Source organism: Artemia sp. Qi Xiang Cuo, chromosome 11 (genome assembly GCF_049724085.1).
Source record: "Artemia sp. Qi Xiang Cuo chromosome 11, ASM4972408v1, whole genome shotgun sequence".
Lineage (NCBI taxonomy): Eukaryota > Metazoa > Arthropoda > Branchiopoda > Anostraca > Artemiidae > Artemia > Artemia sp. Qi Xiang Cuo.
This window is the reverse complement of record NC_142804.1, coordinates 73,484,971-73,510,007: the sequence shown is the minus strand read 5'-3', so window position 1 is coordinate 73,510,007 and position 25,037 is coordinate 73,484,971. Positions and strand designations below refer to the sequence as shown.

The following is a 25,037-nucleotide window of genomic DNA, read 5'->3' as shown; positions in this document are numbered from 1 at the left end:
ATTTTGTGCCGCTTAATGATTCTCAAACCCAGTAAAATTTCAACAAAATTCATAAGATTTTGCCCTGTTTAACGATTCTCAAGCCCAGCAAAAGTTCAACAAACCTCATGAGATTTTACCCTGTTTAACGATTCTCAAACCCAGCAAAAATTAAAAAAACTTCATGAAATTTCGCCCCGTTTGACGATTCTGAAACCCAGCAAAAGTCCAACAAACTAGATCTACAGCATAAATTTTGCCCTGTTTTTCTCAAACCCAGCAAAAGTTCAACAAACTTCATGAGATTTTGCCCCGTTTAACGATACTCAAACCCAGCAAAAATTCAAAAAACTTCATGAGATTTTGCTCCTTTGAATGATTCTCAAACCCAGCTAAAGTTTAACAAACTTCATGAGATTTTGCCCCGTTTAACGACTATCAAACCTACCAAAAGTTCAACAAACTTCATGAGATTTTGCCCCGTTTAACGATTCTCAAACCTAGCAAAATTTCAACAAACTACATGAGATTTTGCCTTGTTTAACGAGATTTTACCCCGTTTAACGATTCTCAAACACAACAAAAGTTCAACAAACGTCATGAGATTTTGCCCCGTTCAATGATTCTCAAACCCAGCAAAAGTTCAACAAAGTTCATGAGATTTTGCCCCGTTTAACGATTCTCAAACCCAGCAAAAGTTCAACAAACTTCATGAGATTTTGTCCCGTTTAACGATTCTCAAACTCAGCAAAAGTTCAACAAACTTCATGAGATTTTGCCGCATTTAACGATTATCAAACCCAGCAAAATTTCAATAAACTTCATGAGATTTTGCCCCGTTTAACGATTCTCAAAGCCAGCAAAAGTTCAACAAACTTCATGAGATTTTGTCCCGTTTAACGATTCTCAAACCCAGCAAAAGTTCAACAAAATTCATGAGATTCTGCCCTGTTTAACGATTCTCAAACCCAGCAAAAGTTCAACAAACCTCATGAGATTTTACCCTGTTTAACGATTCTCAAACCCAGCAAAAATTCAAAAAACTTCATGACATTTTTCCCCGTTTGACGATTCTCAAAACCAGCAAAATTTCAACAAACTTCATGAGATTTTACCCCGTTTAACGATTCGCAAACCCAGCAAAAGTTCAACAAACTTCATGAGATTTTGCCCCGTTTAACGATTCTCAAACCCAGCAAAATTTCAACATACTTCATGAGATTTTGCCCCGTTTAACGATTCTCAAACCCAGCAAAAATTCAACAAACTTCATGAGATTTTGCCCCGTTTTACGATTCTCAAACCCAGCAAAAGCTCAACAAACTTCTAAAATTTTGCCCCGTTTAACGATTCTCAAACCCAGCAAAAGTTCAACAAACTTCATGAGATTTTGTCCTGTTTAACGATTCTCAAACCCAGCAAAAGTTCAACAAACTTCATGAGATTTTGTCCCGTTTAACTATTCTCAAATTCAGCAAAACTTCAAAAAACTTCATGAGATTTTGCCCCGTTTCACAATTCTCAAACCCAGCAAAAGTTCAACAAATTTCATGAGATTTTGCCCCGTTTAACGATTCTCAAAACCCAGCAAAAGTTCAACAAACTTCATGAGATTTTTCCCCGTTTAACGATTCTCAAACCCAGCAAAGGTTCAACAAACTTCATGAGATTTTGCCCTGTTTAACGATTCTCAAACCCAGTAAAAGTTCAACAAAGTTCATGAGATTTTGCCCCGTTTAACGATTCTCAAGCCCAGCAAAAGTTCAACAAAGTTCATGAGATGTTTCCCCGTTTAACGATTCTCAAACACAGCAAAAGTTCAACAAACGTCATGAGATTTTGCCCCGTTTAACGATTCTAAAACCCAGCAGAAGCTCAACAAACTTCATGAGATTTTGCCCCGTTTAACGATTCTCAAACCCAGCAAAAGTTCAATAAGCCTCATGCGATTTTGTCCTGTTTAACGATTCTCAAACCCAGCAAAAGTTCAAAAAACTTCATGAGATTTTGCCCCTTTTAACGATTCTCAATCCCAGCAAAAGTTCAACAAACTTCATGAGATTTTGCCCCGTTTAACGATTCTCAAACACAGGAAAAGTTCAACAAACTTCATGAGATTTTGCCACGTTTAATGATTCTCAAACCCTGCAAAATTTCAACAAGCTTCATAATATTTTTCCCCGTTTAACGATTCTCAAACCCAGCAAAAGTTCAACAATCTTCATGAGATCTTGCCCCGTTTAAAAATTTTCAAACCCAGCAAAAGTTCAAAAAAATTCATGAGAATTTGCCCCCTTTAACGATACTCAAACCCAGCAAAAGTTGAACAAACTTCATGAGATTTTGACCCGTTTAACGATTATCAAACCCAGCAAAATTTCAACAAACTTCATGAGATTTTGCCCCGTTTAACGATTATCAAACCCAGCAAAAACTCAACAAACTTCATGAGATTTTGCCCCGTTTAACGATTCCCAAACCCAGCAAAATTTCAACAAACTTCATGAGATTTAGCCCCGTTTTACGATTCTCAAACCCGGCAAAACTTCAACAAACTTCATGAGATTTTGCCCCGTTTAACGATTCTCAAACCCAGCAAAAGTTCAACAAAGTTCATGAGATTTTGCCCCGTTTTACGATTCTCAAACCCAGCAAAAGTTCAACAAACTTCATGGGATTTTGCCCCGTTTAACGATTCTCAAACCCAGCAAAAGTTCAACAAATTTCATGAGATTTTGCCCCGTTTAACGATTCTCAAACCCAGCAAAAATTCAACAAACTCTATGAGATTTCGCCCCGTTTAACGATTCTCAAACCCAGCAAATTTCAACAAACTTAATGAAATTTTGCCCCGTTTAACGATTCTCTAACCCAGCAAAAGTTCAACAGACATCATGAGATTTTGCCCCGTTTTACGATTCTCAAACCCAGCAAAAGTTCAACAAACTCCCTGAGATATTGCCCCGCACTACGATACTCAAACCAGCAAAAGTTTCCAGTTTGTATCTAGTACAATTTCGGGGCTAAAGTTCATCCCCGAACCCCCCCCCCCTCCTCGCGGCTGGTTGGTCTCCAATCACTTTCGACTTACAAAAAAGGATTTGAACTCTCAATTTCTGATCTAATGAGCACCCTCCGAAGTTTCTTTGACAATGAGGTGGAGGTGTGGATGAGGAAGGGGCAGTCTCCCTCCTATATGGAATAAATTCTGCTCATTTTGCAGTTTAATGTTACTCTTCACTTTCATAATAACAGCGTAGACCAGAAATACTCCCAGAAATCATAAGGGATATCATAAGGGATATCAAATCATAAGTAGATATCAATTTCACATTTTTGATGCATTTTTAAAGTTTCTTTTGTACCCCCCCCCCCTCTCCAAACAAAAATTCTGGTTACGACCCTGGGGATTATACGTAAATTTATATCTCCAACCTCCTCTCGTCTCTCCCTTAGGACTAATTATGTTTTCATCTGATAGCTCAATAAGAGCTGGGATGTTTTGGCATTAAAATGTACCTTCTGAGGTATCTCCCTCCCTAACTTCAAAACAATCAGAGAATCCCATTGTAGAAGTATATGCGGCTTTTGTAATTTGTCCATTGCTTACAGATAGTATTTGTTATTGGAAAACATACGGACTTTTTTCGCAGGGGAGTTTTCTGCAGGGGGGGGGGATGTCCGGGAAAATTTTCAGTGGGGAGAATTTTTGGCAATGATTTCCTTTCACCGGGGATGCATTTTCCGCGGGGGGGGGGATGTTTTCCGGGGAGGAGGTTATTTCCATGGTGTTTTTCCCGGGGGTAATTTCCTTGGGGGGGGGGGGGGGGTCCGGGAGAGTATTTTCCATGGGGGGGGGTGTAAACGCCTAGAACCGTAAAAGCAGTAGTGCTGCTCCGTCAAACAGTGAAGATGGCAGTTATTACTTATTTTATAACAGACCGACAAATGATCGTTTTGTGTACTTTCAATGTACCTACACAGCAAACCCCTTGAGAACATCCAGGTCTTTTTAATGTAATTCTCATGGGCACCAGCACGAGTTGTAAGGTTAGGGGGTCTCAAAATTTTCCAAGGGAAGGGAGAAGTCTTATTATGCATGAAAAGTTAAAAAATTCCAAATATAACAAAATTTTCAGGGGAAAGAGGGGATTTTAGTTCTGATAGTAATGTATTTACCAGTTCGTGATAACGAATTTTAAGTAAGGAGCGAGTCGGCCCATTATTAACCGAAACCCTAAAAAAATAATTTTAATGACGATTAATACATCCAAAGAATTGGCTTTGGCTATCTCAGAATCTTCAGTCAACAGCGGTTCCGCCCTTTCTGGGCCAAAATCGTAGTTTGGTGCCATAAAATGACAGAAAATTTTACTTTCCCGTAGTACAATCTTTTGGGCTACTTTAAAAGGGCACAAGAACTTGAGGTTTCTGTTCGAATGATTTCGTTTCTCAATGTTCTATAATCATTGGGTCGATAAGATCACCCCTGGGAAAAACAACAACAAAAAACAAATAAACACACATTCGTGAGTTTTTTTCGGGCGAAAAATTGTAAAATTTCACATTTTTGTAGATAGGGCCTTGGAACCTCCACGACAGGGTTCTCTGATATGCTGAATTCGATAACATGGTTTTCATCAAAATCACTAGCCTTTTCTGGGGTATTTACCAATTTTTGGAAATCAGGCAAATTTTCTCAGGCTTGTCACTTTTGATAGGTAACGTTAAGCTTAATATATTTTATATATTTAAATCAGTATAAAAAGCCACTTATTTTGATGTACGAGTCTTTTTTTAATACAGTTTAGTAAAATATTAAAATATCTTATTTATTAAAATATCTTTTATAGAGTTTTAGTTGCTATTAGCCCGAACCGCTCTTTACTTACAGTACGTTACCAGGAGCTGTTTCATTATGTACAACAGTGTATGGCACATCGGTCATTATGCAGAAAGGCCATTAGATTTTTTGTAGGTGGGAGGAGAGCACTTGAATCCTCGAAAAGCGCAATTATATAATCAAATTTCTTAACTCTCTGTGAGCTTTCGGGTAAATGTTTTTCCCCCAACTAATGGTCCTAGAATATCGGGTTGATGCTCATTATACAGGAAACAGCAGGTTCTAGTATTATTTTTAAGCAGCAAAAAATTGTGACACACCAAAGTGACGAGTGGCACAAAACGACAACGTTGGCTCAAAGGGTGCCAAAACGCCGTGGAGTGACATTCTGAGAAAGCTTGTAACTTTAAATTGATTTAAAGTTATCGAAGAGCAACGCATTGAGCTTTACCATTTTAAAGGCCGCAATGACGCTATTTGGTGGATTTGTCCCTAAAAATGCATGCAATCGATTCAAAACATATAGTTAACAAAGAAATGTATTATAAAGTTTTATTTAGATGATTCATCTGAGCCTTGATAAAATTATATTCAGTGGTGTTTAAATGCAAATCAGCCATTACAGGTAAGGACCAGCTTCACTTGCGCCATCATTTACGAACATTTTAGATTCCCAGAAATATTATTTTACATTTTTGATGAAATGTAAAAATCTTGAATATAATTTACAAAAAACTTTGGATCGGATGGAGCTCATTTGATTGGAAGTCGGAAGTTTTATTGTCATTTATAAGAGGCAAAAGTGAATGGAGAGAAATCAGCCCCCCCCAAGCCTATCAAACCGTAAAACACATCCGATAGAAATTGTGAGAGCGATTTTATTCAGCATCGCTGAAAGGTCCAGTAATTTTGTCTTTGGGGATGTCAACCTCCCCACAGTCCTCAGGACGAGGGCTGTAAGTTAGACAATTCGTTCATTGCTTACACATAGTATTTATTATCATAGGCAGTGCAATAGCGCTAAGTAAAGAACGTCTAAGTAAAGAACGATGTTGGCACAATGTATAATTTTTTTTTTTTTTTTTTTTTTTTTTTTTTTTTTTTTTTTTTTTTTTTTTTCTGGTTTCTAGACCAGGGCACTTCATATCGAAGGAGTTGTCGTAGAAACTTGGAAAAGAGTCCATTCGATTGGGAATTGGAGCAGCTAGTGCCTTTTTTAATATTCGAAAGTGATTGGAAGGCAACTAGCCCCCCCCCCACACCTATCAGTTCCCCAAACACATCCAATCAAAATTTTAAGATAGCCATTTTGTTCAGCGTAGCTGATTTCCAGATAGAAAATATATTTTTGAGGAGGACGCTCCCCCATTTATTAGTATTAGTATAAGCTCCCACTCGGAGCTTGGGGTGCTCTGAATGAGCAGGCTGAAGTATACGTCAGCAAATGAGGAAAGATCTAAAAGGAAAGACTTGATTTATAAGGCAGAATTGCTCCAAACGGCTATTTACGTCAATATGGGTAATCTGATTAAAATTTAGTAGGCAATTAAATAATTATGGCAGATAATAAGTTAGGGAATCACCTTAAGGTAGGCACGGCATTTTCGCGCATGTCTGTATCTGCTAGAACGCGAATGTGTTGAGTAACCACATGAGGAACACGCGTGAACATAACCTCTCTCGCTGTGCTTGCTTGACATGTGAAAATTCAAATCATATGATCTTTTGAATTTGAGCCCGCATACATTACAGGAGTATTTCTTCTCAGTCATATGCTTTACCATGTGCAATTTTATGTTAGATATTGGCAATACTTCGTCACAAACTTCACAGGTTTTATTTTTTCCATTGGTGTGAAGCTGCTTATGAATAGCTAGTGTTCTCCGCTGAGCAAACGACTTGCCACAAAATTCACAAACAAAAACTGCCGGTTCGTGTGCCACACTCATGTGGTCTTCGAGTCGCTGCTTGGATGTCAAGCGCTTGGAACATACTTGACAAATGTGTTGCTTTCGGGGCCTATTATTCTTTTGTAAAGAGGTATTTCGTTCGTTGCTTGTCTCAAGCTTCTCGTCAGTCGCAATAACTGCTTTATCTGAGGTTTCTGATACTAAGTATTCATTGCTGTCACTTTCTTTCGTCTCAGTTTTACATTCCTTGAAGAAAATAGTAAAGCTTCCACTACCCTTTTCACGATTTAATACTTCGCTTTCGTTTTTACACAGTACATTGTTCCCTCCTTTATGAACTGCATCATTTTCATCTCTATCACAATGAGATGCACCATTTTCGTCACTTTCAATATCTTTTGCATCACTGGTCAGGTCACAACCGTTTTTATGCAGTATACCATTATCACCATTACGCAGTATATCACTTGTTTCTCTCTCATTATGCACAGAAAACTTCTCATCTTCATCATCATCCAGTAAACTATTTTCTTCATTTTCATTATTTTGTTGGTGAACTGTAATTTCACTATCCTGTTTATACACAGCAGGGACTTTGCAATATATCGCTTCAGTTTCAGTTGCGCCACCTTTTTCGGCTATTTTCGATTCCTAGAAGACTTATATTAAATCTTTTGTTAAGCATGTAAATCAAGATTATACGAGTCCATAAAAAAAGTGAAAAAATCACCATGGGCATTGTTGTCTGCAAAAGAGAAATCTCATCCGTCGGCATAAATTCAACAAAAATCTAGAAGGGGCGGGGGAAGAATCAACTAGATTCAACAAGAATCTAGAAGGCATGGTGATTTTCGATTCCTAGAAGACTTATATTAAATCTTTTGTTAAGCATGTAAATCAAGATTATACAAGTCCATAAAAAAGTGAAAAAATCACCATGGGCATTGTTGTCTGTAAAAGAGAAATCTCATCCGTCGGCATAAATTCAACAAAAATCTAGACGGGGCGGGGGAAGAATCAACTAGATTCAACAAAAATCTAGAATGCATGGTGATTTTCGATTCCTAGAAGACTTATATTAAATCTTTTGTTAAGCATGTAAATCAAGATTATACAAGTCCATAAAAAAAGTGAAAAAATCACCATGGGCATTGTTGTCTGCAAAAGAGAAATCTCATCCGTCGGCATAAATTCAACAAAAATCTAGAAGGGGCGGGGGAAGAATCAACTAGATTCAACAAGAATCTAGAAGGCATGGTGATTTTCGATTCCTAGAAGACTTATATTAAATCTTTTGTTAAGCATGTAAATCAAGATTATACAACTCCATAAAAAAAGTGAAAAAATCACCATGGGCATTGTTGTCTGTAAAGGAGAAATCTCATCCGTCGGCATAAATTCAAAAAAAATCTAGAAGGGGCGGGGGAAGAATCAACTAGATTCAACAATAATCTAGAAGGCATGGTGATTTTCGATTCCTAGAAGACTTATATTAAATCTTTTGTTAAGCATGTAAATCAAGATTATACAAGTCCATAAAAAAAGTGAAAAAATCACCATGGGCATTGTTGTCTGTAAAGGAGAAATCTCATCCGTCGGCATAAATTCAACAAAAATCTAGAAGGGGCGGGGGAAGAATCAACTAGATTCAACAAAAATCTAGAATGCATGGTGATTTTCGATTCCTAGAAGACTTATATTAAATCTTTTGTTAAGCATTTAAATCAAGATTATACAAGTCCATAAAAAAAGTGAAAAAATCACCATGGGCATTGTTGTCTGTAAAAGAGAAATCTCATCCGTCGGCAAAAATTCAACAAAAATCTAGAAGGGGCGGGGGAAGAATCAACTAGATTCAACAAGAATCTAGAAGGCATAGTGATTTTCGATTCCTAGAAGACTTATATTAAATCTTTTGTTAAGCATGTAAATCAAGATTATACAAGTCCATAAAAAAAGTGAAAAAATCACCATGGGCATTGTTGTCTGTAAAAGAGATATCTCATCCGTCGGCATAAATTCAACAAAAATCTAGAAGGGGCGGGGGAAGAATCAACTAGATTCAACAAGAATCTAGAAGGCATGGTGATTTTCGATTCCTAGAAGACTTATATTAAATCTTTTGTTAAGCATGTAAATCAAGATTATACAAGTCCATAAAAAAGTGAAAAAATCACCATGGGCATTGTTGTCTGTAAAAGAGAAATCTCATCCGTCGGCATAAATTCAACAAAAATCTAGAAGGGGCGGGGGAAGAATCAACAAGATTCAACAAGAATCTAGAAGGCATAGTGATTTTCGATTCCTAGAAGACTTATATTAAATCTTTTGTTAAGCATGTAAATCAATATTATACAAGTCCATAAAAAAGTGAAAAAATCACCATGGGCATTGTTGTCTGTAAAAGAGAAATCTCATCCGTCGGCATAAATTCAACAAAAATCTAGAAGGGGCGGGGGAAGAATCAACTAGATTCAACAAGAATCTAGAAGGCATGGTGATTTTCGATTCCTAGAAGACTTATATTAAATCTTTTGTTAAGCATGTAAATCAAGATTATACAAGTCCATACAAAAGTGAAAAACTAACCATGGGCATTGTTGTCTGTAAAAGAGACATCTCATCCGTCGGCATAAATTCAACAAAAATCTAGAAGGGGCGGGGGAAGAATCAACTAGATTCAACAAGAATCTAGAAGGCATGGTGATTTTCGATTCCTAGAAGACTTATATTAAATCTTTTGTTAAGCATGTAAATCAAGATTATACAAGTCCATAAAAAAAGTGAAAAAATCACCATGGGCATTGTTGTCTGTAAAAGAGAAATCTCATCCGTCGGCATAAATTCAACAAAAATCTAGAAGGGGCGGGGGAAGAGGGGAAAACCCACTGTCCAATAAAAGCTTAATGTAGAGTGAATTAGCAAAATCCAATAGTGGGTAGAACTAAGCTAAATTGCGTGCAAAGCAATTTGCATTGTAAGGATTACAATGTACATATCATAATGACAAAATTATTATATGAATTATTAAGTAGACTATGTCAGTTAAATTATAATTCAGTAAACATAACAGCCCCTTTAGTTCTCAGTTTTATGGGTCAAGCGTCTGATTTTACTGATAGAAATGTTTTGACAAAGGCCCTATTCTTGTATGGTATACCATATAAATACATTAAAGTTATTAATGCTATGTACGAGAAAAACACTGCTGTGGTTAACTACTACTACTACTACTATTACTAACAACTCACCGCAACACCAAGCCGCCTGAGGCCAACACAGCCACGCACGCTCCTCTTCCATCCCAATCTATTCAAAACATCCTTTTTTACACCCTCCCACGAAGATACCATTTCCGTTAAATCTTTCTTTGTGACCTCCTCCCACCTCAGACGAGGACGACCTGTTTTCCGTTTAGCCCTAGACGGTTGGCCGAAAAGAACAATCTTCGGCAATCTATCATCTTTCATCCGCGCAACGTGCCCTAGCCACCTCAGCCTTTCTTTCATTATAGCCCTAGAGAGCGGTATTGAACCACATTTTATGTACAGCCTATTGTTTGAAATACGGTCAGTCAGCCGGGTACCAAGAACAATCCTTAAGCAATTTCTCTGGAAAACCTCTAGCCAATCTTTATCTGTTTTCGGAGCACCGACGCTTCAGAGCCATATTTGACCACTGTCATCACTATAGCTTCCAATATTCTAATCTTGGTTTGCAGACTTATCTTCCTATTCTTCCAAACTTTTTTTTAACTGTTGTTAAAGTAGGAATTTTTTTTTTGCTGTGGTTAAGGTAGGAAATTAGATTAGTGGCTGGTTTCGCATTAAAACAGGAGTTAAGCAGTGTTGCGTTTCACCTCCATTCACTTGGATCATTTTGATGGACTTTGTCCCAAAAGAATACACCAAAGGCTATGGGTGAGTATGGATTCATATGAAAAAATATAACTCTCCTTGACTTAGATTATTTTGATGATCTAAGTGTCTTTGACGAAAATTTTGGCAAAATGAATGATTTTTTGGAGGTTTCAAGGGTTCAGAGTTCAAGAGTAGGTTTCGGAATTGATTTTAAGAAAACTGTTTCGCTTATTGTAGGAATAAATGAAGGTTCTCCAGGTAGATGTTCTCCAGAGGAACTGTCTGCGGATTGTTTTGGGCAACGGTCTGGCTGATCGTATTTCAAATAGCAAGCTGTGCGAAAAATGCGGTCCCACTTTCTAGGGCTATAATGAGAGAAAGCTTAAGATGGCAAGGACACATTTTGCAGATGAAGGGTGACAGATTGCCAAAAATCGTTATTTTCTATAATTAATCTAAGGCCAAACGAAAAGCAGGTCATCCCCGACTGGGGTGGGAGATTGTAGTAAGAAATAATTCAAGAGAAATTGGAACTTTTTAGGATGGTGTAAAGAGGGAATCATTGAATAGATTGGGATGGAAAAGCAGCGTACGCAGCTGTGTCGGCCTTAGACAACTTGGTGCTGCAGTGCGTTGTTAGTAATAGTAGTAGTAGAAGTACTATTATTTTTTTTATATTACACTGTTGGCAAAAAAAAAAACTGTAAGTAAGGGACGACTTTTGCTAATAGTGACCAAAAACTGATAACAAACTATACACTCAAAAATAAGAATTTATATGGTGATTTCAAACATATAAGGTTCACTAAATTTATGGTTACCTATAAAAAATTACGATGCTGAGAAAATGTGCCCAATTTTTGAAAAAGGGGGAAAGCATCCCAAAAAAAGGCAAACGATTTTAATGAAAATTAGGCAATCTAGTTAGCATATAAGAGACCTCTGTTTGAGGTTTCATGCCCTTGTCTAATAAATATGAAATTTTACACTTTTTCCAAGAATGATGAGACCGGCTGTGTGTTTATTTGTTGTTGTTTTTTCTCAGAGATGATGGTATCGAACCAATGGCTCAAGAATATCAGAAGGAGGCTCATTGGAAAAAAACAACGCTCCCTTGACCGTTTTAATTACTAGAAAAGACTGTGCCCGAAAGGAAGCAACAGTTTCTGCCATTTTGTGACGCAAAACGACGATTTTAGCCCAAAGGGTGCCGAACCGTAATCGAGTAAAAATTCTGAGATAGACAATCGATTATACTTATTGAGAAACTAAATATTCCACTTTTCGTTATCAGAGACAATAATGCCCAACACTGGCACATTTGTAGTAGAAATCAATCTTTAGTCGCTCTTGATTCCCGGGAAAATCTTTGGTCTGCGCCTTTACAATTGGCGTTGCGAAGTGAAAGCACCCCTCCCATTGCAGCAATCTTTTTCTGTGTAGAATGAAAAATTTATAACCACATGCCTACCAACACAGAGGTGGAAAATTGGGGACGGGGCATCATGAGCGTTGCCAGGCAATGTCTGGAGGGGGGGGCACCAGTACTACCAAGGGCTTTGCTTTCGCAAAGTTTAAACGGTAACATTTCTTATCTGCGATTTAAATGCAATTTCTAATGTCTTCTTGTTTCCCAGGGGGCGTTTCCCCACCCCTACTGGTGTCCATGGGGGACATCCCTATAAAACACGTTTGTTAAAAAGATTCGCCTTTAAAACCATGGAACTGATGACCTTATAAAAAAAATTGACTTTCCAGTACCACCCTTCTAATAAAGACTAGAGGAATTCAACTTTTTCAGGAATGAACATCATTCTCGACAATACTACTACTACTACTACTACGGCTACTAACACCTCACCGCAACATCAAGCCGCCTGAGGCCAATACAGCTACGCACGCTCCTCCTCCATCTCAATCTATTCAAAGCTTTCCTCTTTACACCCTCCCACGGAGTTCCCAGTTCACTTAAACCTTTTTTAATGACATCCTTCTACCCCAACCGCGTACGACCTGCTGTCCGTTTAGCACTAAACGGTTGGCCGAAAAGGATAATCTTCGGCAATCTGTCATCATTCATCCGCAGAACGTGCCCTAGCCACAACAACCTTTCTCTCATTATAGCCCTAAAAAGCAAATTGGACCACACTTTTCGTACAGCCTGCCATTTGAAATACGGTCAGTCAGTCAAGTACCCAGAACAATCCATAGGCAATTTCTCTGGAAAATATCTACCAAATCTTCATCCGCCTTTCGGAGCGCCCTTACTTCAGAACCATATCCACTGTATATAAATATAATACAGTGTGATCTTTCACTATCTCAACCCTTATACAAAGCCGGACCGAGATGGAAGTGCTCCGGAGAACATTTAAACAAGTATAAACATCAGCGACATTCGATTTTTTTCACGGGTAGACAAGTCAGATTTCTCTTGAACGCGAAGCTTGGCTTCACCTTTGTAACACTAAATTTTAAAGAATCTAATTTTAAATTAATTTATTCTAACATATATATAAAAATCGGTAATTAGTGGTGCAATTTTTTTATTAGATGTTTTTAGAAATTAAAAGTAGGGTTCAAGGTCTCGAATTGATTTGATAGGTATTTTGGCAAACTTTCTATGAAAATAAATGTTTAGGTGTAGTGTACACTGAATTATTAACGGCTGACTAAATGAGAGGAAACGTGCGTGCGCGCTGGAAATTCAATAGCTAAAAATCCCCAGACTACGATACTACTGTTATAGTATTAATTAACAGTGGCCATATCTGACCACTATTCTCACTGTAGCTTCCAATATTCTAATTTTGGTTTGTAGATTTATCTTCCTATATTAGACTTGAAAGTAAAAAACGGGGATGGAAGAAGACCTCATTCAATAGCCCTCCTTCCCATTTAAGAGAACAATTGGGTAAAACAGTACATAGTAACAAACTTTAAGTAAAGAACAACCCTTGTCAATAGAAACCGAAACCCTGAAAAAGTTTCAACTGCAATAAAGGCAACAACAACATCTATAATTCAGTCTGATTCTGCACCTAATTTTAAAGATGCAAAGTGTATTAGTTTTAAAGTTACTTATTAAAAGCTATTAGCACATGAAAATTTTGAGAAATTTAGAAGCAGGAAATAAACTCTCCCAAAAAGGAGCCCCATCATGATGTAGACTAATGAATATAAGGTGAAGCGTGCAAAGTGAGGGATGAGAGGTCGAAAGCTTACTTCATATTGAGATGATAGTTTCATTTGGATAGTTATACCTAATTTTGAAAAGCATAGGTATAGTTGCGCTTAATGGTACACAGTGGCTATAGACTGTCGAAGGAATGCAGTGATGGTGACTCGCAAAGCGGGTAATTGCTATCTAAATTGATCGAAGAGCGTGGTTTCTCATTGAATTTACAATATTTAAACTGTTTTTTTTGGGGTTGGGGGGGGGGGCAGGTACCTAGGTTAGGTTACGGATTTGATATATGCTATGCTTTACCCCCCCCCCCCATCCCCCTAATGTACAAATATATAGCCCAAATTTGTTTCTAAAATATTATATATTCATCCTATTTTTTTATTTTTTTTTAATTAGCGTCAACCAAACTTGACTTCTTTCGTGTGTACCATTAAACGCAACAGTACCAAAGAATATAAACTGAACGAGCTCTTTTCTTGAACTATTGTTGTGGAAAAGTTAAATTTTGATTGAAACGGCAGGGTTGGAGTGGCAGTTGCCCTCATCGTATTCAGGGCAAGCCTGAGTATCCTATAAAAAAAACGAAAAGAAATTAACTTTAAAAAAAAGTTTTCTCAAATAAAGCTAAAGAGCAAAATTGAAACTTAAAAGGAACAGAAATTAGTCTGTATATCAAGTGGATTGCACCCTCCCCAGTCCCTCCACTCTTTACGCTAACGTTTGACTTTTTGTCCCAATTCTTTAAGAACAATTGTCAAACAGTTCGTGGTAACGAACTGTTAAGTAAGGAGCGACCCGGCTCAATGGTAACCGAAACTCTAGAAAACGGTATTTTGATACAAATAGATACATCAAAAGAATCAGATTTTAATGTTGATTTCAAATATATAAGTTTCATCAAGTTTAATTCTACCCATCAAAAGATACGCGCCAGAGAAATTTGGCTGATTTTTGAAAACAGGGGAAAACATCCCCTAAATACTAAAAAACCTTAATAAAAATCACACTATCAGATTCAGCGTATTAGAGAACCGTACTGTAGAAGTTTCAAGCATCCTTCTACAAAAATGTGGACTTTTGCATTTTTTGCCAGAAGAAAGAACACTGATGCGTGTTTATTTGTTTTTTGTTTGTTTTTTTTGTTGTTTTTTTTCCCAGGGGTGATCGTATCGACCCAGTTGTCCTAGAATATCGTGAGAGGGCTCATTGGAATGAAAATTAAAAGTTCTAGTGCCCTTTTTAAGTGACCAAAAGAAATAGAGGGCAACTAGGCCCCCTCCCACGCTCATTTTTTTCCTAAAGTCACCCGATCAAAATTTTGAGATAGCCATTTTGTTCAGAATGTTCGAAAATATAATAAGTATGTCTTTTAGGATGACTTAATCCCCCGAAATTCCCGGGGGGAGGGGTGAAAGTTATGAACTTTACCCAATGTTAACATATAGTACTGGTTATTTGGAAGTATACAGACGTTTTCAGGGGAGATTTTTCCTGGTAGTGGGGGGGGGGGGTCGGAGGTTATGTGGGAGGATATTTCCATGAAGGAAGTTTTCATGGGGGAAGGGACATTGCTATGAAGGGGACGCCGGACTTCCCAGCATTATTTAAAAAAAGATCAGAAATTTAATATAAAAAAACAAGTATTTCAACTGCAATAGCAGCAACATCGAAACTTTGAACGAACAGAAAATATTACATATATGACTGGGTTCACCCCGTAGTCAATACCTCGCTCTTTAAGCCAAAGATTTTTTAGTACTTTCATAAGAGCTATTTATTCTAATTAACGGCCTTTGTGATTAAGCGGTCATTTTTAAAGAATTGGAACAAAATTCGAACTTTCGCTTAAAGAGCAAGGTATTGACTAGGGGCGAACCCCCTATTAAACAAATTAAAAATATATGAACATAGAAGTTCGTTACGTAAGTTAATTCGTAAGTTATGTATATTTATTACTAATAAAAACGTTCGTAAATAAAATTAAACAAGTTTTGAGAAAGCCATTTAACTAAATAAAAGTAAGTTAATACGAAAATTTTGTTTTAATTATTCATGTACGGTGAGCCAAGATCAAAACCTGCATTTATTCAAAAACGTTCAAAAATTAAATAAAAAACAAGTTTTTTTAACTGAAAGTAAGGAGCGACATTAAAACTTAAAACGAACAGAAATTATTACGTATATGAAAGGGACTGTCCCCTCCTCAACGCCTCGCTCTTTACGCTAAAGTTTGACTCTGTATCACAACTTTATTTTTTAAAACAATAAAAAACTTTAGCGTAAAGAGCGAGGCGCTGAGGAGGGGACAGTCCCTTTCATATACGGAATAATTTCTGTTCGTTTTAAGTTTTAATGTCGCTCCTTACTTTCAGTTTAAAAAACTTGTTTTCTTTATTTAATTCAAGCACAAGGGCCATTAGCCAGGAATAAGAAGTACTTTTAAGGCATTGTAATATTTTAGCACAAAGAGAAGGGGGTTGATGGGGGAACTGCCCCCCCCACCCCCAAGATATATGGAATAATTTATGTTCTTTTTACGTTTTAAGTTCGCTATTACTTTCATTTTCGCCATAAACTTTTACCATTAAGATTAATCGAAACCATAATTACCATTCCTAAATCAGCTTCATATGGCGGTTCTTCCTCGCTTAGCAGTTTTTTTGTTTTATTTTTTCAAAATACGTTTATAAATTTTCGGTTACTATTGGCTAGGGTTTGTTCTTTACTAGGTTGCTTCTAAGGGCAACCATGACTTGAGAAAAATTGTTTTTCTTAATTTTGATGAAGTCTCATTAAAATATGATTTTTTAGGGGTAAATAAACACAGTTTCTTAACCTTTCTCTTTCCAATTCTTTATATATTTCAATGATCCCTAGCTTCAAAATGAACTGAAGGTGTGGGTTTGTATAGAAATGCTAATTTCGGCTATTAATTTATTTCTTTTGAACTTAGAATGCCACGGAGAAGCAGGCATAAGTAAGCAAATTATGGACCATCTAGAAGGAAGTGAAAAAAAAGGAAGAAAACAACGATCTAGATAGGTCACGATTTAAGGAAAATTCGTTTCCTCCACCCAACCCCCTTAATCATGTATCGGCTACTGAATGAAATTAGAGACCCATGAGCACCAATGTTAAAAACAGATGGTATAGGCATGGGCATAGGGAGGGGGGCAGGGGGGCAGCGGCCCCCCCCCTTTAGACCTTCAAATTTACATTAGATATGGCTGAAAAAGCAGATGGTTGGAAAAGCAGTTGATAAAAGGCCCTCCATCACACTATCGACTGCCCCCCTAGACAATATGCTGCCTACGCCCATGGGTATAGAGGAGGTATATTGGGAATATTACTTAAAGGAATTGAGTTGACTGTACTTCTTGGACAGATGACGATGATTCGTAATCTAATGGCATTACGAAAACAAGGAACGGATTTGTTTGTGAAACCGTGGTGTGTTGATAAGGGACTTCAATCAACATTTAAATTGGTAGTACCGGGGGCAATCTTTTTCGTAAACAACTGTGATTTCATTTTATTCGGTGAAGCCTTTTGCATATTTGTACTGACAAATTAATCTATAATGTATTACGGTAATTACCTGGCTAAAAAAAAAAAAAAAAAAAAAAAAAAAAAAAAAAACTGTCTTCCTACTTTAGTAACTGAAATAAATTTTAAAAAGAAATTATAATTCAATTTGACTGTCGATAGTATAGAATAGCTGGTCAGCATAAATATGCAAAAAGGTTTGCCGAATAAAATAAAATTAAATTGAAATTGTTCAACTAGAGATTAGAAAAAAAAAATTTTTCACTGAACGGAGATCTGTCCCCTGATCCTGTGGTTTTGTTTCTGTCAATGTGGTGCTGCTTATGAACAGTTAGCGACCTCTGGTGAGAAAAAGACTTGGCGCTGAATTCACTCGCGAATTCACCCAGACAGAACTCTCGTTAACATCTAGCTTTAGCAGGTTAAATTGTCTTTTGCCATCACCCGGAGCTTATGAATTTGTTAAAGGCTATACATTTCTCAATTCAGGTATTAACTATACATTTACCATTTCAAAAATAAATAAAACCAAGCTGGCGAACATTAGCCAGCAGTCCCAAAGTGTTTTTAAAAATGGCATATACCAGTCTTTCTATTTTGGAATAGGAGCCAACAAAAATATAGCTAGGGAAACTAGTTTCAGAGACTGAACCGCAAGTTTCAAATCCGATCCACGAGTCTCATAATATACGGATTTTTTTTTATAAGTAAACACAGCTTCTTCACCACTCTCTGCCCTAGCCACCTCAGCCTTTCTTTCATTATAACCCTAGAGAACGGTATTGAACCACATTTTACGTACAGCCTACGTATTTACGTACAACCAGTATTTTTTTTTTTTTTTTTTGTAATAATGCCTTCATTTCAGATAGACTGAAAGTGTGGCTACTGTGAGACATACTAATTTTAGCTATTGATTCAGCCATTTAGAAGACGGAGTGCCCCAAAGAGGCAGCCATAGCTATATGTTAGCAAAAGATGGAATATCTAACGGAAAAACTTGGTTTAATGGGCTAAATTGCTCTTGAGGTACTATTTATGGCAGTTAGGAAAGTTGATCAAATTTTAATAGGTACTTAAAAAGAGGTGGGAGAAATAAAGTAAGGAATCACCTTAAGATAGGCAGGGCATTTTTTAGCATGTCGATATCTGCTAGCCTTCGAATGTGCTGAATAACCACATGAGGAACACACATGAACATAACCTCCCTCGCTGTGCTTGCTTGAAATATGAAAATTCAAATCATATGATCTTTTGAAGTTGAGCCCACATACACTACAGTAGTACCTCTTCTCAGTCGTATGTTTTATCATATGTTCTTTCATTCTGGATATTGGCAAAACTAGGTCACAAACTTCGCATGTTTTATTTTTTCCATCGGTGTGGAGCTGCTTGTGAACTGTAAGTGTCCTCCGCTGAGAAAAAGACTTACCACAGAATTCGCAAATAAAAACAGCTGGCTCGTGAGCAACACTCCTGTGGTCTTCGAGTCGTTGCTTGGACGAGAAATGCTTAGAACATGCTTCGCAAATGTGTCGTTTTCGAGGATGACTATTAGTCTTTAAAAAGGTATTTGGATCAGTGCTTATTTCATGCTTCTCATCAATCGAAGTAACTACTTCATCTGAGATTTCTGGTACTAAATATTCATTGCTATCGCTTTCTTTTGGTTCCTTTTTACATTCTTTTCCTTTTTCTTCTGTTTCATTACCTTTGTTGCGGTTTGGTATTTCACTATCGTTTTTAGGCTGTCTATCGTTTGCACCTTTATGATCATAATTGGATCTACCGTATTCTTCACTTCCATTATCTTTTTCATTATTTGTCATATCACAATTACTTTTATGCAGTGCATCATTTTCATCATCATGTAGTGTATCACTTAAAATCTCCATCGTCAAGTAGTGAACACTTCAGATTTTCATCGTCATATAGTGAGACATTTTCATCACTTTTTTCATCTTTTTCATCAATTGTCATTTCACTATCGTTTTTATGTACAGCACTGATTTGGCAATATACTGTATCAGTGGCGCCTTCCCCATCATTCTCTGGCATTCCTAATTCCTAGAAGAATAAGAATAAATCTTTGACTAAGTGTACAAATATTGAATATACGGGTCTTTAAGACATGAAAAATGTTTTCACAGGCAGGGTTGTCTCTAAAGAAGACCATAAATTTAAAAAAAAGAGAAGGCGGAGGAGGGGAAGAGCCCATTTTCCGATAAAATGTTAAAGTAAGGTGAACTAGCAAAATACAATAGAGGGTAGAATTAAGCAAAATGTTGTGGTAGGCACTTTGCAATGCGTGAATAACCGGGTTCATTGCATAGCCTTTTTGTTTTTGTTTTTTGTTTTTTTGGAGGGGGGGGGATTTAATTATTCCTCCTCCACATGGCGTCTGGTACTTGCTATGGCATCTGATGGGAATGTGTATGTTCAGTTTTCTTTTATCATTGATATTAAATAAAAATAAAATATGATCAGAAGATAATCGTAAGAAATTTTTATGGTTCAAGCCTGAGGCGAAAAAAATTTAGTAAGATTACAATATAAATCGTTAAATAAATTAAAATCGACTTATTTATTCATAATAAATAAATTATAGCTAAAATAAATATAATTATAAAAATTGCTTATGCTTGAAATTTTAGGCGAGAGGAAATGAAAAACATGCTAGTGTTTTTTTAAAAAGATTATAATAATAAATGACTAATTACCGGAAATATGGTATAATCATAGCCATAAGAACGAGTGCCCACGTTCACATATTTAATGTAGATGGCAGTTACAACTTATTAAAAAAAACAAGTTGGCCAACACTTATGTACACTTTCAGAGACCTTCTTTCAACCCAGCAAATCCCCTTGAAAATATCCATTACTTTTCTCATTATCGTTATTACTGTTGTACATTAAAGTGTAATCAGTATATGATCGCAAACGCATTTTCGTTTAATGTACAGATTTCCTAACTTTCCTTGAGCTTTCTACAAAAATAAAGAGTTTAGTTGGGAGGAGGGAGGGGGGTGTAAAGAAATTATCCCTAGCCCCCCTGATCCCTGGGAATAATTTTGAACTACATATGTAACTGAATCGCTGTAGTAGTAGTAATAGCAGTAGTAGTTGCAAATGGGGTATGATTCTTATGAAAGTTATGCAATGAAATTAAAAATTTATGAGAGTCCTAAAACCACCATAAATAAAATGTGAAATTTCTTCTTTTCCTTATAAACTAAATTAATACTCAGATGATTGCGGATCTAACCCCTGATCTATCTTCATTAGCAGACTCATTAGCAGACTCAGTCTTTGACTATTTAACCCAACAATGTTATATACCACTTTTCAGATATTTTCTCTTGGTATAATTGAGAAAATTCTCCATTGGTTCAAAAGACACAATGTGAATCCCAGTTGTCAGAAGATCTCATCTGCAATTTCTCAGGAACGATTAATGGTATTAAGTTGAAACTTTATGGGATTTTGGATTGTATCAAAAGAAATTATGTGCGTTCAGGATGTCAGAATGACATCTTTTCCACATCACATCAAGCAAACACCCACGTCAAAGCAATAAATATGCACAGCTAAATCAAAAGACACTACACGCATCCAGGTTATAAAAATGTTGTGTGCAGTATCAGAGGAATAGTAATGGTATTACGTCAAGATTGTCAGGGAATGTTGAGGGGTATGTTGAAATAAATCAAAAGACACCACGTCTATCCAGGTTGTCAAAAAGGCGTATGTGAAATATCTCAAGGACAGCTAGGGTTGGAAGCCTGAACTTCTAGGAAATGTTGAGAGGGATGATGAGGTAAATCAATATGCATCACGTGCATCCAAATTATCAGAATGACATCTTTTCCAAACCACACTATGCAAGCGCTCACATCAAAGTCATGAATTATAGAGCCTAAAGAGCCATAAATAAAAGCTGAGTGATGCTTCTGATAAATATGTATTCGTACATTCCATTTTCATTCATATGTAACCTTTGAACATCCCCATGGATGTTTCTTTCGAGTATATTATCTAGAAACTGCTGCTGAATTAAAATCATAATTCAAGAACAGTTCCAAACCTTGATTTCCAGATCAACGAACTTTATGCAATAATTAAAATAATGAATAGCCTACAATCAAAGACAAGGCTCATATCACCTTATGCAGCACCAGAATTTACATTAGAATCCAATATTTTAATTATTAAGCCGAAAGATCCCAAAAAGAAGTTTTCAAAGAAAAGCTTACGACGAGCAGAGATAAAGTCATATGATATTTCAAACTTAAAGCGACGATAAATTACAATCAAAGAATAAATAAAGCCCAAAACAAACAAAAATTAAAATAAATAATCACATTAAACATAGAGATAACAGATACAGATATCGACGAATAATCAAATTCTAAAACGAGTAAATATTAAAATAAATACTTTAGTCAACACTGAAACGGAGCGAAGTTACTGTAAAGAGGAGTTTGGTCACTGCCCCCCTTCTCAAACTGTAACCCTTCTAAAGTCTATTGTATTATTTGTACTATACTGAAAACAAAATACATTTTAGATATGTTTTTATAATTATAATTTATAACGTTGTAAAATGAAAAAAAATACTGTTAAATAAAACCTTGAATCTTGAATTGCTGACATTTCTAAGATTGCTTTCATTAGTTCTTTCCAGTAATCCTGATTATAATTATTTTTTTTGTCGATGTTTTGAAAAACTAAAGCACAGTGTTCAAAACACACAGTTTTCAACAAAATGCAAACGACCCGATAACTTTAGAAAGTTTACAGTTAGGGAGGGGCAGTAGCCAAATCCCTGTTTGTAGCAATTTCTGTCCAAATTTAAGTTCGTATGGAGTCTTTATTTTCATTTTCTTGAGATATCATAAATACGCCGTTTTCACAATCTTGGAGGCTAATAGTGCCTTTTGATTTAGTTCAACATCCCCAACAACATAACCTGAAAGTTCCAAAGTGTTACTCCTGGGATATAGTACAGAGACTTTTTTAACGATCTTACAAATAGTATGTTTTGATTTAATTTTAGATCCCGCTCAACTTTTCCGAAAGATTTGAATTTAATGCACTATTCCGTTCCTGAAATATTGCATCTATGCCATTTTGACAACAAGGATGCATTTAAACTCTTTTGGTTTAGATCAACAGTCATAGTAGCAGCATCAGCAATAGCAGTGACAGTAACAGAAGTAGCAATAGAAGTAGCAGTCATTCGTAGTGGCAGTCGCAATTGCAGTAGTTTAGCATTAGTATTGGTGGTCAGAGTCACAAGTAGTTGTTGTTGCATTCGCAAGTAGTCACATTCGCAGTGCCACAGTTGCAGTCAGAAGAATGTCGCACTCGTAAGTAGTCGCAAGCGGTCGTAGTAGCAACTAGTTGCAGTCGAATAATAAAAATTACCAAAATATAAAGCGAAATATATTTTAAACGTTAACGAATCCAAATTGCAGACACTTTCAGCAACTATTATCAAAATATATTAAACTGTCAATTTAAATTTATTAGTTATTTTCAGTAATCTTGGTTATTATGATGTATTTTCTTTCATTTTTTGTTGATATTACGACAAATAATAACACACAGCTTGAAAGAAACTTGTTTCAAATAAAGTCTAAAGGGGGAGGAGGTTGTAGCCCTTTCTCCTATTTATAGTATTTTATGTTCGTTTTAAGTTTGAATTGATTATTTATTGTTTAATTCCGTTCAATTAGGGTTTCATTTATTTATTGATAGTAATGTATGCTAGTTTTACGCTTGACTTTGTTTAAACTCGTCTTTAGTTTACTGCAGCTCTTTACTTCTCCTTGAAACATTTCTTTTGTGAAAGAGTTTCTTTATAAATTAATAAGAAAAAAAGATATGGATTATCATTTCATTTATACATACAAAACAGAATCCTTAATTAGTTGACAGCATGTCATAGATGGATATGGTTATCTAATAAAACAAAATATTTGTACTTATTTTACTGTGTTCGGCTGTTCACACTGATTACCACATCCATGTGAACAACACATAAAGCTTTCCATGAAGTTACTATTCATACGAATAGAACAGAAAAGAATTTATTTGCACTAAAAGCCCATAGGCCATGGAAAAATATACAAACAAAGAACCATCACAAAGAAATTGCATAAATCCTGACCTAATCCTACAGAAATCTACAGTGTAGTTTTGAAACCGTTGTCAAAATTTTCCTTCAAAACAGGATAACTCTGCTTAGTCGTGACTTGGAACACCATCTCTTGAAGCCATTGTTTTATTCTGACAATGCAAAACGTGGACACTATATCTGATATTTCCAGATAAGAAACGAATATTCAATTCAATCAGTTTCCTGTTTTCAACACAAAATGAGCTCCTGACAATTTCTTAGCTATGTAATGTTCAAACTGTCATTACTCAGTTATTTTTTTTGCCAAAAAATTGGGATCAGACCCAGTGTGTCAAGATACATCTGATTTTCTTTAAAATGTAGCCACATTGGCTTTTTCTTGATAAAATTAAAATGGCAGCTAACATTATATTGATGAAACTATGTTCCAAGTGTTTAAAATTCTTGTCTGATATAGTGGAATACCATGCTGACCTAAATATTAAAATGTAAGTAGCATGGTCACTTTTGTAACAATGCACCCTCACATATAGCCCCAGGAATATACAAAACTAAAGGAAAACAATGCAATTCTTACTTTATAAGATGCAGCATGTTTCTATTAATCAGATTATCCTGTTTCCTTCCATTATTATATAATTTTTTTAATCATTTCAAATAATATTTTGGTAGATTATGAACTCAATCACAGACAAAGATAAATTCCAGAGTGTAGGAATAACCAGTTTGACAAAGGTCCTATGATACATGACCCCTGAATTAATGAAGAAATACATTATTTTGGGCTATATGTATAACCATCAGGGGGTGGGGTGCATTGTCAGAGTATTAACTATTATATTGAAAAGGAACACAAAATAAGGAATTAATGGTCCTACTTTTATTTTAATTAAGATGTTTCCTTTAGAAGAGCCCCTCTCCTATGGTGTTACCAAAAGTAGTTGAGCTGGGTAAACAAAACTTTTAGAAATCAACTCCTGAAAATCTGTGAAAGTTTTTTTCATCTACAACAAGTAGGCTACTTTCTTCATAAATAAGCTTATTAACACAAATGTGTTGAGAAAGTGAACTGCCATACCTACCTTATTGTTGGTTATTGTTGCTTTTACGAAATAAATCAAATAAAAGAAATTTCCTGTTCAACAGTTTTCCAAAAAAAAACAATTACTGTTGTTTCAATTTTGTATCCTCTCCCCCCCCCCAGGCTAGATATAGGCTAAGCCTAGGGCTCTATAGCTTAAAATAATTTGCTGGTCTTTATTTATTTAATTATTTAGTAAAGGTCTACATAAGGGGCTATTGAAAAGGAAACATGCTAAAATAACCATTCTTGCTTCATAATATATACAATAGTTGTAGCTAACATGTTTTGCATGCAGCCCTGCTCTGCTTTACCCCCCCCCCCCTTAATATGCTAATATATAGCCTAATTTCCAATGTTATTTCCAATTTCCCCTTAATATGCTAATATATTACCAAATTTCCTAGTTTTCTAAGAAATTCATAAATTTCTTAGAACCCATGTATTAACAGAGTAAATACCCTCAACCTCCTAATGTGCAAAT

The 25,037-nt window shown here is 36.0% G+C and overlaps 1 protein-coding gene across 3 annotated transcripts in view; it reads right to left on the bottom strand.

The window, feature by feature from the left end:
* The window catches only part of LOC148947330 (uncharacterized), a 142,504-nt gene that overhangs the window by 102,712 nt on the left and 14,755 nt on the right, over positions 1 to 25,037 (bottom strand). For all 3 annotated transcript variants that reach the window (XR_016142432.1, XR_016142433.1, XM_089097021.1), the window contains exons 2-3: positions 18,441 to 19,395; positions 6,406 to 7,383 (exon numbers count right to left, since the gene is read on the bottom strand). Coding sequence is in view for 1 of the 3 variants with exons in the window: in XM_089097021.1 (XP_088953147.1) it covers positions 6,406 to 7,383; positions 18,441 to 19,223 (1,761 nt within the window). In the remaining 2 variants the exon portion in view is untranslated. The remainder of the gene's footprint in view (positions 1 to 6,405; positions 7,384 to 18,440; positions 19,396 to 25,037) is intronic.